General features: G+C 34.8%; 1 protein-coding gene across 5 annotated transcripts in view; it reads right to left on the bottom strand.

Annotated features, from left to right (window-relative positions):
* Positions 1 to 17,006, bottom strand: part of PPFIA2 (PPFI scaffold protein A2) — a 471,655-nt gene that overhangs the window by 117,381 nt on the left and 337,268 nt on the right. For all 5 annotated transcript variants that reach the window (XR_013336610.1, XM_077770196.1, XM_077770197.1 and 2 more), the window contains exon 8: positions 2 to 223. Coding sequence is in view for 4 of the 5 variants with exons in the window: in XM_077770196.1 (XP_077626322.1) it covers positions 2 to 223 (222 nt within the window). In the remaining variant the exon portion in view is untranslated. The remainder of the gene's footprint in view (position 1; positions 224 to 17,006) is intronic.

The following is a 17,006-nucleotide window of genomic DNA, read 5'->3' as shown; positions in this document are numbered from 1 at the left end:
CCTCCCTAATGTCCCTTTGATATTTAGTGTTCATTTCTTCTGTTTTAATAAGATCCTTTCTTGCTGTCTCTGCTTCCTGTTCCACCTCCCCCACTCGGGAAGAGAGAGCTGCTAAACGTTCTTTCATTTGAGCCATCTCATAGTTTTGCTTTTCAAGTAATTCTTGTAGTTCGACTATTTGACTAGTTTCATCGGTTGAGTCTATAGAACCGTTGGACAAACGCTGCAGGAAAGGAAAAAAGAAATGGCCTTAGGATTCTCTTCATCTTTAATTTAAAATTCACAAACTTAAAGAAATGAAACTGATAGAGCTTTCACCCTGCGAATTAAGAGCCCTAATTAGTTTTAAAGAAAAACTAAGTTTTTGAGAAAAGTCTTAATGGACATTAAAATATAAAGGTAGATCAATAATTTTCAAACAGGTTAACAGATGCATCTCAACAAATGCACATATATATATATGCATATATATACATACACACTTAGTATGTATCCCAAACATTTAATAAATGGCAGTTATTATTTTATCAATTATATCCAAAGTTAATTGCAAACAATATTATATTTATATAAGCAGCATGTTATTATTAAATAAGAAGGAAAACAGAAACTGTGTAATATTTTTTTTATTTATTTGTTTTTTGAGAGAGAGAGAATGCAAGCAGGGGAGGAGCAGAGAGAGGGGAAGAGAGAATTTTTTTTAAGTTTACTTATTTATTTTGAGAGACAGAGAGCAGGGAAGGGGAAGAGAGAGAGGGGGAGAGAAGGTGAGGGAGGGAGAGAATCCCAAGCAGGCCCTGTGCTATCAGCGCAGAGCCTGACATGGGGCTTAATATGAAATGCGGGATCACTACCCAAGCCAAACTCAAGAGCTAGATGCTCAAGTGACTGAGCCACTCAAGCACAGTGGAAAAGAACCTTAAACAAGCTCTATGCCCAGTGTGGAGCCTGACATGGGGCTCGATCTCAGGACCATGAGATCATGACCTGAGTCGAAATCAAGAATCAGATGCTTAACAGACTGAGCCACTGAGGTGCCGCCCCATATTTTCTACTTTTATTCAAAATCTTGGTGCATTTGCAAGTTTTATTTTCAATGACTCTCAGAGAAAGAGCTTACACACATTTTTCTTTTAAAGAAGGTTATTTCTGGTGTGAATGTGACCTAGCTGGAACAAAGGTATAGCATAAAAAAGCTTTGATTTCTATATTGCTAAGAACATAAAAGTCATGAGTGCACACAACCCATAGGAAGGAGGCTTAAAAGGATTAAATACTTTGAGATTGATTTCTCCCCTTGCTGCTTAGAAACCAGGGTGACCCATGTCTTCAGAAGCATGTCCTACAGCCTAGCTGCCCTGGAGAAGTTTTGTGGTGGAGTAACAGAAAACAACTGGGTAACAGGGTAACAACTGGAGAAACAGCACTAAAAGAAAAAGGCCACAACCAGGTCGAAATAAGAAAATAATGGTGTACTTTGCTTTAACACAAATGAAAATAACAGATGCCAGTTAAAAAAGATAAACATGAAGAAAAGAAATAAAATGAGAAAAAGCAAAGAAAGTACAGTTAATTTTAGTGTAGTGATTTTTTTGGAAAACATGAATCTGTTTTAATATAATAGATACATGAAGAAATGATTTGAATGTTATGTAAATTTTGTTGTATTTATGCAATTCTTATTTTTAATTAAAAAATGTAATGTCTTATTTATTTCTGAGAGAGAGAGAGAGGGAGAAAGAGAGAGAGAGAGTGACAGCGTGAGAAAGGGAGAGTCAGAGAGAGAGGAAGACACAGAATCCGAAACAGGCTCCAGGCTCTGAGCTAGCTGTCAGCACAGAACTCGATGCAGGGCTCGAACCCATGAACCGTGAAATTATGACCTGAGCCGATGCCGGATGCTTAACCGAGTAATATATTTATGCAATTCTTGACTATTTAAACATGAATCTGTTTTAATACAATAGATACGTGAAGAAACAATTTGAATGTTATGTAAATTTTGTGTTTTCTTTTTTTCAATATATTGAAGTAGAGTTGACCTACAATGTACATTCGTTTTCAGGTATACAACCTAATGATCTGACAGCTCTGTATGTTACTCCATGCTCTAAATTTTAGGTTTTCTTATGCACAATTTCACTCCTGTGAATCAGAAAATCATTGGCTAAACACAGAAAACCATACGTAGCTGAACTGAGCTACATACAAAATGAATATACAAAATGAACACATGCACGCTCCTCAGACATCTAACATCTCATCAGTGTATCTCATGCTGTGAGTCAAACCACTCCCTGTGTATGTTACAATTTTCCATCTGATTTCAGACACCCCACCTTCTATCACTTCACAATAATGCACAAACCCTCAAACCCATGTGACGTGCATTTCTGTAAAGAAAACTCAGGCCTTTTTCAAGGCAAAGAGCCATATTTATTGTAGTATTTATGCAATTCTTGACTGTTTAACGTGTAAAACGGTGCTACAATTTTTATTTTTAGAAAACTTTATCAAAGTTTTCTATCTCTTTGATTTACGCCATTGATAAAGTGGTGACACAAACTTTTCTTCCACAAGCCCTGTGTGTTTTATTGCGCATTTTTGCAGAGCTCATAACTTTGAGGAATGCAAATGACACATTAGAATAGCACTGACTGTAGGAGAAAAGAGGGAGAACAGAAAGCACCATAAAAGCAGTGAGAAAGATAAAATAGAGACAAAGGGAGTGCACAAAAATGGCAAGGAGTGTTTACTAAGTCTAGGAACTAACACATGAAGCAGCAGCCTGGAAAATCTAAATTAAAATAGCAGAAAAGATGGAGTTAATCTTAAAAAGGTATCTAAAGATGCCAGATCTACAGACCTAATACCTTGAAGGTATTACTGAACTTTTATATTGCAGATGCTGAACATCTAATAATTTAGTAAAAGAAGTAAGAGATTTTACAAATATGTAGAAATGCCAGAGATGCTGCTGAGATCCAGATAATTCTTTGGCAACTCTATTCCCCCCACTGTTTACATAGCACTTGCTGAGGGATCAGAGGTAAGAACTGTCTTTCTAAAGTTATGCCCGCTCATGAGGCATGCAATGCCGCATACAATGTAGAGGTATTGTGAAGCTAATGAAAAACCAACCTTCTAGACAGTTTTTATGGATACAAAATGCAAAAACATTGATGGTGACCTTTATACAGGACACAACTATCTGTACATTGAGCTGAGATAAGCCAGTTTCTAATCCTTTTGCGACAACTGATAACTGGTTTAGGGAAGAAGGCTAGAGCCAACTGCCAGTCAGTTACGCCCAAATTTGGTATAACTGAGGTATGATATTACAGGGTTTATTTCACAATAGCAAATATCTTTGAACTCTGTATACTACTTATAAGTAACTAAACGATCTTAAGCTTTAATAGAACTTCTACCTCCCACATTGAGGATTTTGGTTAGTCAACAAAAAAAGGCAATTTTTTAGAAGCTACAAAACTCACTAGAAAACAAACTTTTGCTTTGAAAAATGTTTTATGTAACTGGAGAAAATATACTTGCATTTCTGGAACCCTATAGACCTTGGGAGAAGCTGAGACTCAGGTAATCACACAGAGCCTATTTGAATTAAAATGCAGAAGTTTTCTTTTTAAGTTTATTTATTTTGAGAGAGAGAGAGAGAGAGAATTACAGCATTGTGGGGGAGGGATAGAGACAAAGGAGATAGAGAGAATTCCAAGTAGGCTCCGTGCTGTCAGTGCAGAGCCTGACTCGGGATTTGATCCTATGATCCATGAGATCATGACCTGAGTCAAAATCAAGAGTCAGATGCTCAAGAGATTGAGCTATCCGGGTGCCTCTTAAATGTAGAACTTTTAATTCCCAGTTAAATCCATCTAAGCTTTACCATATTTCCATTACTCGGAATATAAAGATCAACAGATATAAATCATACATGCTCTATGGTATAGATGAGTATCAGGAATGTAGTGTGTATTCTTATACACATACACACGCATTCAGCAAATATTTGTTTATACTGAATCATGTTAATTTTCTAATTAGAAAAATGATTATTCCAATTTTGTGCACCTGAAGTCCATTAAAATCTTGTTTAAAAATTGCATATTTTTAAGGGGCTCAAGGTAAGAAAAATTTAATTAAATATAAACAGTAATCAAGCAACTAAAACAGTTAAAATGTTAACCTTTTTAATTCCTTTAGCAACCGATGTATAATGTAAGGTCTTTACACTACTATGAAATTTGGGACTACCCATGGAACATTTCTGAGCCTTCCATGTTTTTCTCTGAAGTGTTTGAAAATCTTTAATTTTTTTTTCTTAAATTTAAATGCATTATTTATTTTTGAAAGACAGAGACAGAGTATGAGTGGGGGAGGGACAGAGAGCGAGGGAAACACAGAATCTGAAGCAGGCTCCAGGCTCTGAGCTAGCTGTCAGCACAGAGCCCAAGGCGGGAGAGAGAATCTTGAGCAAGGCTCCATATGGAGCACAGAGCCCAATGCAGGAATGTGGGGCTCAATCTCACAACTGTGAGATCATGACCTGAGCTAAAATCAAGAGTCAGAAGGCAAACCAACTGAGCCACCCAGGTGCCCCTTTATAAGATTTCAGAGGTGGATGGACACTGCCTCTGCAGAATGAAATACTTGGTTGACCTCTGCTCACACCAAGAAGTGTTATATTTGACAGCTGATACTTTTTCCTCAGATTTATTGAGATATACTTGATATGTGACACTGTGTAAGTTTAAGCTGTACAACATGATAACTCATTACATGTAAATACCATGAAGTGATCACCACAAGGTTAATTAACTCACATCTATTCGTTTTTGTTGTGACATTATGATCTACCCTTAGCAACTTTCAAATATACAATATAGTATTCTTCTTCTTCTTTTTTTTTTTTTTTTTGAGAGAGAGAGACAAAGAGCAGGGAAGGGGCAGAGAGAGAGAAGGAGACGTAGAATCCAAAGCAGGCTCCAAGGCTCTGAGCTGTCAACACAGAGCCCAACATGGGACTTGAACTCAAGAACTGTGAGATCATGACCTGAGCCAAAATCGGATGCTTAAATGAACTGAACCACCCAAGTGCCCTATAAATCTTCTATTTTTAAAAAAATGTGTAACATTTTATCTATTCAAATAACCTTAAATGTATTTTATGGTGAGCTTAATATATTTTCTCATAATTCCAGAGTAAAAGATCATTTAAAAACTGTGATTTATATCTTAGAAAATGAATATATAACTTTTGTTCTAAATCATTTAACAGTGATTCGTAGACTTATCTTTAAAATAAATGTGGCACTTTAACTGAAATGACATATTATTGAATTAAAAGAAAACCCAGTGGTTATTTTAAATAGCTTTATTGAGATAGAATTTATATCCATAAAATTCACCCATTTACAGTATAAATGTCAATACTATTTGGTATACTTAAAGGGTTGTACTATCAACATAATCTAATTTGAGAACATTTGCATCACCCCAAATAGAAACCTCTTGCCCATTAACAATCATTTGCAGCTGACCCCCACCTCCAGCCCTAGGCAGGATTTATCTACTTCTGCCACTATAAATCTGCCTATTTGGTAATTTTCATATAAACTGAATCAGAATAGACAGTCTTTTGTGACTGGCTTTATACACTGAGCAAAATGTGTTTGAGTTCCATTCATGTTGTAATATGTTATCAGACTTTTTTTTTTTATTGCTGAATAGTATGCCATCATGTGGATATACTACATGTTATTTGCATATTCATGGTAAGAGACATTTAGATTGTTTTCGCCTTTTGGCTAATGTGAATAATGCTGTTATAAACATTTGTGGACAAGTCTTTGTGTGGACATATGTTTCATATTCTTGTGGGTAGATTTCAAGGAGTAGACTAGCTGGCTCATATGGTAATACTGCGTTAACATTTTGAAGTACTATTTCCCAAAATGGCTGCACCACTTTACATTCCCATTGGCAATGATGTGACTTCCAATATATCACATTCTCACCAAACCTTGTTATTGCCTTTTTATTACAGCTACTCTACTGTGTATGAAGTGGTACCTCCTTGTGATTTTGATTCGCAGTTCCTAACGATTAATGATATGGAACATCTTTTCATGTCTCTATTGTCATTTATATATCTTCTCTGGGGAAATGCCTATGAAATTCTTTACTCACTTACTAATTGAATATTTGTATTTTTATTAATGAGTTATATGTATGTATATATATGTATATATATATATGATATAACTCCTTTATCACTTATATGAATTGCAAATAGTTCTTCTCAATCTATGGATTATCTTTTCACTTTCTTGACAGTGCCATTTGAAATGCAATTGTTTTTTGTTGGGATGAGTACTGGGTGTTATATGGAAACCAACTTGACAATAAACTATAAAAGAAAAAATAATAAATAAATAAAAACAAAATAACTAATAAATAATAAAAATATTAGTAAAAATTTAGAAGTACAAAAAAATGAAATGCAAGTGTTTTTTTATTTTAATTAAGTCTAGTTTACCATTTTTCCCCTTTATACCGTGCACTTTTGGTGTTGTATCAAGAAATTATTTCCTAACACAAGGTTAAGAAGACTTTCAATGTTTTTCTCTTAAACTGTAAAGAATATACAGGATTTATTAATTTTTGAAATGTAATAAAAGCTCAAATGTTAGAAGTTAAGTATATATATATATATATTCATCCAACAAATATTTATTAAGCACTTACTATGTGCCAGGAAGAAAGAATGGTGTTGCAATTTTTAAAAAATGCGCTGATACATTTCTGACATCAAGTAAAGTGTCATCAAGCAGAGGAGTGGCACACAAATAAGCAATTATTAAGTATGGCAATGAATGTTATCGTAAAGCTATGTGTTGCCTAAATATTTATGATATGGGAGCAGGGAGAAGATACTATTTGTGATACTCTTTGAGTTTGATCTTTAAAGATCAAAGATTATAGTTAAAGTAAAATAAGGGGGGGGGGAGGAGGTTAGTTATTTCAGAAAGGTGAAGCATGAGCCAAGGCAGGGAGGCAGTTTCTGCAGGGGAAATTACAGGTTGTACTATGTGGAGAGAGGGTGATGAGTGCTGTAGGGAAATGAAAGGGAGCTGGGAAAAAAGGCCGCCATAGAGTCAGATGGCCTTAGCTTTTCGTATGAAATACAACGCACTTTGTGTACAAAATAATATGACAGAGAGTCATCAAAGGTTTTTGAAGAGGGAAATAACATGTGAAAACCTGCTGTCAAGCTGTTCATCTCTCCTCATGACCTAGTAACCTATTTAAAGTCTACAGTACCAGTAATGGTTAATTTTTGCTTGCCTAAGTCATCATCCACTTTCTCTTTCCCTCCCCCATGGCTAGAGTTGCCGGATAAAATACAGGATGACCAATAATATTAAAATTTCAGATAAACAATAAAAGATGTTTAGAATAAGATATCACATGCAGTATTTGGATTAAGTTTATACAAGGGGAGTTGATTATGCAAAGAAAACATTGAGCCCAGACCCAAAATAAGAGCGCATTATGTGTTTATCTGGCAGAGGAAATAGAAAAATCAAAGGCTGGGAGACACAAGTGGGTTTAGGATTTTCAAGGGGATCAGTATAGCTAGAATGGAATAGGCTAGAGCAAGAAGATGGAAGTGGGCATACATGTGCAGATGATGCTGTTTCTTGAGATACTAGGGGTTCTTGAGATCATTGTAAGCCACTGACTTTCACTCTGGGTTAGATGGGCACCATATGAAGGTGTTGAGCAGAGGAGTGACAGTCTTTCAGAAAAATCTGTCTGCTTTACCTTCTGACATATTTGAATTGGACCCATTTCCATGACCTCTTTATGTGTCAAGGAACACCTTGTGTGTTCAATCCTCTTTGGTGACTCTGAACCCTTAGCAGATGTAGTAGGCCAAGGTCCGGGGGCTCCTACTTCTGGTGGTTGGTATTGTTATGATCTTTGCCATCTTCCACACCAATCCTCACCTGGCTGGATTTCCTGTTCAACATATGATGTCTGAGTCATCTACTCCCACTTGAATTACTACAATAAGCTTCTAACTGGTCTGTTTGCATCTAACCTTATCCTCTTACTCTTATTTTTAAAACAGACAGAGTGATCCCTGGTAATCTTGTTACCTGGTAGTCAGATCGAGTCACTCCTCTGCTCAAAACACTCCAGTGCTTTTCCTACCCAATACAAAAGCAAAAGTCTTATAATCAGCAATAACCACCACCTCCCACCTCCCTACTCCACTGCCCTTCCCTGCATGCCATGACCTCCCTGACCTCTCTCCTACTAATTTCCCACTTGCTGTCTTACTTCATCACACTGGCTACCTCACTGCTCCTCTAACAAGTCAATCGCTCTCCCACATTGCAGCCTTGGCTTTAGATTGTCCTTCTGACTGAAATGTTCTTCCCTAGTATTTCAAATGGCTAACAACTTCCACCACTCCAATGAAGCCGACCTTGACCACCTTTTTTAAAAGAGAAAACTGCCCTTACCTCCACATCTCCTCAGGACTCCTGACTTTTTTGTGTGCTTATCTACCTTCTTTTTCTTCAATATCAGCTTCCAACATAGTAGACGATCTTATTTGTATTTATTGTTTATTGTCTATTACCCTCCTCTAACTTGTTAGATCATAAGCAACAGCAAGGAAAAGAGCTTTTATATGTGTTTGGTTTTGTGTATCACAAGTGCCGAGAATGATATCTGGTGCGTGATGGTAATGAGATAGACGTTTGTTGACTGAATAAATGTTTTGATTACTTGTGTCTCTAGTGAGTAGAACAGCATCTTCCACAAAAATATATTTGTTAAATGAATGAATAAATGAATGAATGAGTGAATGATAGTTTCTGTTAATAAGTAAGATGAGTTTTAGGAAAAAACAGTAAGGATTCAAAGAGAAATAAAATACGGAGACAGTATTTTCAGCCGTCATTGTATAAAGTTCATGAAAAAATTTGTTCATAGAAATCAAATACAGGACAAGACTGGCTTGGTCAGTTATGTGTCTGGCTATTGGTTTTGGCTCAGGTCATGATCTTGCAGTTCGTGAGATTGAGCCCTGTGGCGGCTCCAAGCTGACAGTGCAGAGCCTGCCTGCAATGCTTTCTTTCCTTGTCTCTCTGCCTTTCCCCTGCTCACTCTCTCTGTCTCTCTCTCAAAATAAATAAATAAACTTAAAAATGTAAGCAAATATAAAAGAGACCTTACTCATTCTTCTCCTGTTTTAAAGCAGGAGAATTATCTTTATGGTAGAAAGATCTGAAATAAGCTAAAGAAATCATTATTATAAATGTACATTAAAATAAATAATATGGTAGAAATATACAGCCCACATATAAGACCAAATAAAGTGAATGAAGCTGAAGCTTCAGGCGTCCTACCATGTCATAGTCATACTGCTTCTAAAGTTAATTCTGAGATAAAGCCAGGAATTTAAACATGTTCTTCCATTTCTATCAGATAAATACTAGAAATGTGTCTCTCTTTGTATTTGATAATCTTCAACAAAATGACTTCACCATTAAAATTTTTTCCATCCTACTTCTGGCTTTAGTATTTGTTTAAAAAATAGTATAACACATTTAAAAAATCCAGTTGTCTCGTTAAATTACTAAGGTGCCCATTTTCATTCTGCATTTTAGCGTGGCTTAATGGTTATTGCTTATTTTGAGCATATTTTAATAACTACATATTGCTCTTCTACCCTACTAAAGAATAGCCATTTATGAAACATAGTAGTGATTAATCTTCACATTTCTTATAAGTGGTAAAATAATGCCACATTTCTTTTAAGTGGTAAAACAATGCCTGTTAAATGTACAAAACAGAGGACATTTAAAGTGCTGTATTAGTATAACTTAATAATTAAGTTCCCCTTGGATAGCTATTTCCTTCATTTCTTTTTCTTTTTTTTTTAAGAGGGAGAAAGAGAATGAGAGTGCAAGCAAGTGGGGGAGGGGTAGAGGGAAAGAGAAAGAGAATCTTAAGCATGTCCCATGCCCAGCGCAGAGCCTGACACAGGACACAATCTCATGACCGTAAGATCATGACCTGAGCCAAAATCAAGAGTCAGAAGGCAAACCAACTGAGCCATCCAGGTGCCCTTTTATAAGATTTCAGAGGTGGATGGACACTGCCTCTGCAGAATGAAATACTTGGTTGGGTGACCTCTCCCCACACCAAGAAGCTATTATATTTGACAGCTGATACTTTTTCCTCAGATTTATTGAGATATACTTGATTTGCAACACTGTGTAAGTTTAAGATGTACACCAGGATAATTCACTACATGTAAATATCATGAAGTGATCACCACAAGGTTAGCTAACCCACATTCATCATCTCATGTAGTTACCAGTTCGTTTTTGTAGTGACAACATTATGATCTACCCTTAGCAACTTTCAAATATATAATATGGTATTCTTATTTTTTAATGTTTATTTATGTTTTTGAGGGGGGGGAAGAGAGAGAGAGAGAGAGATTGAGACAGAGAGAGAGAGAGAGAGAATGCGAGCAGGGAAGGGGTAGAGAGAGAGAGGGAAACATGGATCCTAAGCAGGTTCCAGGCTCTGAGCTATCAGCACAGATTCTGACACAAGGCTTGAACCCACGAGCTTCCGAGATCATGACCTGAGCTGAATTCAGATGCTTAACTGACTGAGTCACCCAGGTGCTCCCATAATATAGTATTCTTAACTGTAGTCATCATGGCAGCTGATAATTTAATCTTATTATGAACATATTTCCACACATGATTTGCACATTTTGACACCTCTTTTCCCATGTTTTTTTTTTTTTTTATGTCTAACCCATAGGTCCTCCACTCTCTCCTAATGAATTTCAAGTAAATCTCTTTTTCTCTTATGCATTTTACTTCTCATGCTTTAGGGGAAATAAAAAGGTGGGGCCAAAGAGTAGAAAGTAGGAATTTATTTTACTATTAATTAAATCCAGATATTAAAGGCACAGATACACTTAGGATTTAGCATTGAAGGGGTCACACCAGTCCCATCCATTCCATTTTTGAAAATAATTATATGAATAGTATGGTTAGAGATAGCTTATTGTTTTGTCAGAAAAATTACACTAAGATTTGCAATCATTGACATTTTCTATTTCTAATGTGGAGGACTAGGGAGAATCTATAAAATGGCAAAGTCTTATAAGATATATTTAACTCTCTGAGAAGAGAAATATAGTAGAACTGAAATATAGAAACAAAAATAATGAAATAACACAAATCTAGAGGGAAACATTCATAAATGCAAAAATATTAAGGACAAAAAAACTAGAACCAGTTCACTGGAAATTTCCTAGGTGAGTCAGCAATGTTGGGGTGAAAGAAATGTATGTAACAGAATAGACTGACTCAATCAGGGGTTCCATGGACTATTAGTGAAATGTCTTTGTGAACTCTATGAGTAAATCCTAGACCAAGCATTGACTCTCAAGGTGGGACTTTGGAAGACTTCAACCAATCTGATGTCTCAGTAAATACTTCCCTGCATTCCAAGAGACCACCATACTCCTCATTTTACTCCAAATCCCCAAATTTGGATTTGCCTCCAAATCCTCAAATATGATTGTATCTTTCATTAGAATAATGACAACTAATTATAATAGCTATCATTTACTGAGTACTTACTTACCCTGACATATTTGTAAGATTCCTGGCTCTAAGCATGGGTTTGTAATAATTACTCTACTTCACTAACATTAGTTAAGTTCTGACTACGTTAGGCGCTGTTACAAGTGCATGATGTGCCTAAACTCTGTAACGAACTATTGTATACAGAAAAGGAAATTGAAGTAAGGAGCACAGGTATTTTGCTTAAGGACACACTACCAAACGTGAGCCCAGGTATTCCAGGGTCATATTCCTAGGAATTTTTTCCTTTCTCCTCTCGCTCTCATTTTCTTCTTCTTCTTTTTTTTTTTTTTGTTCATTCTCTCGCTTTTTCTCTCTCTCTGCTCACTTTTATTTATTCACTATTTCATTTATCAATTTATTCAATCTCTACTTATTATTTCATTTATCCATTCATTCAATCACTAAAACTCCACTATCTGTTTATCCTTTACCATATGCCAGACAGTAGGCTGGGTCCTCAGAATATGAAGATCCCTACCTGAATGTAACATAAGATAGGAAAGCAACTAAACAATTAACAAAATTTCATAAGAACCAAAAAGCATTTAAGTACTGAGGAGTCCAAATGAGTCACAGCCATGATTTTGGACATTTTGTGTAAGCCTAGACTGTCTCTGTTAATTTCCATATTGCTTTTAGCTCTCAGAAATCAGATCTGAACTCAGATTTCAAATTTCCTACATATACCCACAATTTGTCTTTGTTCTGAAATTCTCCAGCACAGAATTCACAGCTATTATTTCTAATTCTATGCTGATTCTTTAAATCTGATACATCATATATAAACCCATCTATTTACAAACCTTGCAAATCTAGAATCTAGAACAAAGCAGACATGATATTTGTACTCCATATCAGTTATTCTCAACCAGGACCACACATCATGGTCTTTGAGAGAATTTAATAAAAATATAAAGCAGATTCCTCTCTAGATGTGATAAACATAAAGCTCCTAGAAGAAAACATAGGCAGTGATTTCTTTGATATTGGCTGTAGAAATATTTTATGAGATAATGTTTCTTCAGACAAGGGAAATAAAAGCAAAATTAAACTGTTGGAATTACATCAAACTAAAAGGCTTTTGCACAGTGAAGGAAACCATAAACAAACAAAAAGGCAACTTACTAGTGGAGAAGAGATTTACAAATGACATATCAGATAAGGGGATAATATCCAAAATATATAAAGAACTCATACAACTCAACATTAAAAATACAAAGAATACAATTTTAAAAATGGGCAGAGGACCTGAATAGACATATTTCCAAAGAAGACATGCAGGTGGCCAACAGACACATGAAAAGATGCTCAACATCACTAATCAGAGAAATGCAATCAGAACCACAGTGAAATATCACCTTATATCTCTCAGAATGGCCAAACAGAAAAACACAAGAAATAACACGTGTTGGTGAGAATGTGGAGAAGGAACCCTCATGCACTACTGGTGATAACATGAATTGGTACAGCCACTGTGGAAAACAGTATGGAGGTTTCTCAAAAAGCTAAAAATAGAATTACCATATAATTCACTAATTCTACTACTGAGTATTTACACAAAGAAAACAAAAACACTAATCCAAAAAGATATATGCAGCCCTATGTTTACTGCAGCATTATTTACAATAGCCAAAATATGGAAGCAACCCAAGTGTCCATCCATAGATGAATGGATAAAGAAATTGTGGTGTGTACACACACACGCTCACACACACACAATGGTATAATACTCAGGCATAAAAAAAGAATGACATCTTGCCATTTGCAACAGCATGGATAAACCCAGAGGGTATGATGCTAAGTGAAATAAGTCAGGCAGAGAAAGACAAATACCATATGATTTCACTCATATGTAGAATTTAAGAAACAAATGAGTAAAGAATAAAAAAGACATAAAAAGCAGACTTGGAAGTACAGAGAACAAACTGGTGGTTGCCAGAGGGGAGGTGGATGAGAGGAGGAGTGGAATAGATAAAGGAGATCAAGAGTACACCTATCTTGATGAGCACTGAGTAATGTAGAAAACTGTTGAGTCATTATATGTGTTTGAAGTTAATATAACATTATATATTAATTATACTTCAATAAAGGAAATGATCCCACTCTCAACCATATCCAATGGTGGAGTCTGGATATATAACTGTTTTTAAATCTCCCTAAGTAATTGTAATGTTTAGTTGAGGTTAAGAACCATAGATCCATATTATCCAGGAACTTTACTACTTACTGTATCCAATTTAGTCATGAAACCTGAAATTGTCTGGCATACAGAGGGAAAGAATTTAAATTAATAAAATAATAAAATGACTGGTGAAATAAATGTAATAAAAGATGTAATAATGGATCTGAGAAATCAGTATTCTTTATTACGGTATCAACAAATTATTTTAAAATATATTTAATGATTCACATGGAAAGACTTGACTATCTCTTATGTTTGAAAGATGGAAATGAATAAACCTCTATAATAGAGTTGACTGAATATTACCCTACTTGAAAAATTTCTAGACCAGATGATTTCTTATAGTTACTTCCCCATTAATGATTTTATTATTCAACATGGAGATTTACAAAGTCATCATGACACTGTAAATTCCTAGAAATTTTATTTAATTAAAATATGTAGCTGATGGACCTTCACTTGTCAGTTCTTTAATGTGGTCAATCATTTCATTAATAAGTATAAAATATATTTATTATTTTCTCAGATATTCTAAGCCATTTTTAATTTCCACCAAATTTAAGAGCAAGGATATTTTAATCTGAGGAATATCTGTTACTTTGATGTTCTAATATTTTCATAATATTAAAAGTAGAATACACTTTATTTACTATAACTTAATGAAATATACTTCATTCTGTAGTGTCATGAATCTAGATGAAACATGAGGAATATCTATTCAATATTCCCATGGTTGATATTAATAATACTCAGAAATGTAAAGAGTATCTATTTCTCATTTTATAACATGAAATAAACACAGTGAATGATTAACGTGGAAAAACATTCATCTATAAAATTCTTAAATGATCTAAAAAGAAGATATAAGGAGGTATATTATAGCCAGGATTTTTTTTTTCATTTTTGCTTATAACTGAGAATCTTGAATTCCTTTTGTTTTTAGCTATAGAGTAAACAAGTAACACTGGAGAACTTTTTTCTCGTAGGAAGAATCATTCAGGACTCTTTTTAGATACGTAAATATAAGGCTAGTAGGCACCCCTGCCCTAGAAGAATATTTAATGAAACCTTGACAAACTGTCTCTTCCAGTTTTTCTTGATATAAAAGAGGATAGCAGGAGGGTAATTTGCATAATTAACAGGAAACCTCAGGGGAGAAAGGAAAAACAAGACTGCTTTCCTTTCAATTTTGAATTTCAGCATTATTCCAAATTGTCCTACAAACTAAGACAATTGACTGACACAGAAAGATTGCCAAGAGCTAGTGAGAAGAATGTGGGAAGTGGGATTATGCACCGGACCTTCCTCCAAAATCCAATAGCAGTCATGGTTCCAGCTCAGTGTGTGGCTGAGTCTGGAGGACTTTCCTGACTCCATCATCTTGATGAGTTTGGTAGCTTAACTGTGAAACTAAGCCTCAAGGTGGTAATAACTTGAAGAAGGGGAAATCCTCACTGAAGAACCACTCTGCCACAGGATGTGGCTACTGCTGGTGGAACTTCAAACCAGGCCAGTGACTGGTATGGAAGGATTTCATTTAGCCTGCATGTCAGTGGGCTTTTGCAATGGTACATGGATAGCATTTAATTTTGAGGAGCCACCTATTTTCAAAAATGAAAATTTGAAAACTCAAAAGAGGCAATGGTAATTTAAAAAAAAAATGTTTGCTCACTTGTTACCATATCACATTTTTTAGTTCTCTTATTACAAAATGTTTAAAAAAAAAAAAAACTGCTTCTTTTGACCTGATTAAGTTTTAGGGGTTATTGGATAATTGAGGCAGAAGAAGAATGGTCCCAAAAGAGTGCTACCAGGTTTACTGTTCATTGGATCACTGGAGTCCTCTTGTTAAACAGTAAAATCAGATCATACTGTTACACATATAAAGAATTAGTAATGGATATAAGACTACTAAATGTGAATCAAACACTTTTTGTTTTTAAATTTAAACTTATGTTTTAAGTTTAAATTTTTTTAATTTAAAGTTTAATTTCTGTCAGGGAAGCATGTAGATGGTTAAAACACAAACATTTAATCCCCCAGGTTGCAAAAAAATAGTTTACCATTAGAATACCTATCAATGAAGTTTATCACTCTAAGAGATAAATATATCTTATTCTTGATAATAATTCTTAGAAAACTTGTAATAGAAGGGCGATTCCAAATCTGAGAAAAGGTTACTATGAAAAGCACCACAATTAGTTATCATTACAGTCTAGATCATTATAAAGTTTCATAAAACTTGACTTTATAAAATCAAGTATACCATTTTGACCCATGATACTCCTTGGTGTACTGAAGTCTTGAACATTGTTTTGAATATTGAAGTCTTGGGCAATATATAAGAAATAAAAAAATAAAAATTGGGAGGGAAGAGAAAAAAGAATAAAATACTTGTAGATTTATTTAACTCTTAGAAAAGTCTAAGACCATAACATACTTGAAATCAATACATTAGCAAATTTGATGGATGTCATATCAATATTGAAAAATCAACAGCATTTTTCTATGTCAGCATTAATTTATTAGAAAAAAATATGAAAATAATCAAGTTAGCAACAAAACTATAAATGCTTAGAAATAAATAACAATCTTCAAGTCCTCTCTATGTGAAAGATTAACAATTTATTGAAGAACATAAAATAATACATAAAAAAATGGAGACACAAGCCATGTTTTAGATGGCAAGACAGCACATCATAGAGGTGATTATGCTCCCCAAATTAACATATTACCTTGGGTAATTCCAAAATAATCTCCCTGGAGGTTTCAAATGGGAACTAAAAAGTAGATATAATAATTAAATGCTATGAATTACAATTTATAAACTGTTCTAGACACCTAAGCCTCATCATGAATAAAACAAAAATCCTAATCCTCATGAAGCTTACTCTTTAGCTGGAGTAACAGACAATAAATTACAAACAACATAAATAAATAAATTATATGTCATTTTGAATATGTTACAGCATTTGAACAAAGGCTTGATGGAGGTGAGGGAAACAGCCATGTAGATATCTCAGAGAAGGTCATTCTAGGTAGAAGAAAAAGCACATCAACAGGAGGCTAGTGCAGCTGGAGTGGAGTCAGAGGTCAGAGTCAGGAGCCCAAAA

Source organism: Crocuta crocuta, unplaced genomic scaffold (genome assembly GCF_008692635.1).
Source record: "Crocuta crocuta isolate KB4526 unplaced genomic scaffold, BGI_CrCroc_1.0 scaffold317, whole genome shotgun sequence".
Classification (NCBI taxonomy): domain Eukaryota; kingdom Metazoa; phylum Chordata; class Mammalia; order Carnivora; family Hyaenidae; genus Crocuta; species Crocuta crocuta.
This window is presented reverse-complemented; position numbering and strand designations above follow the sequence as displayed.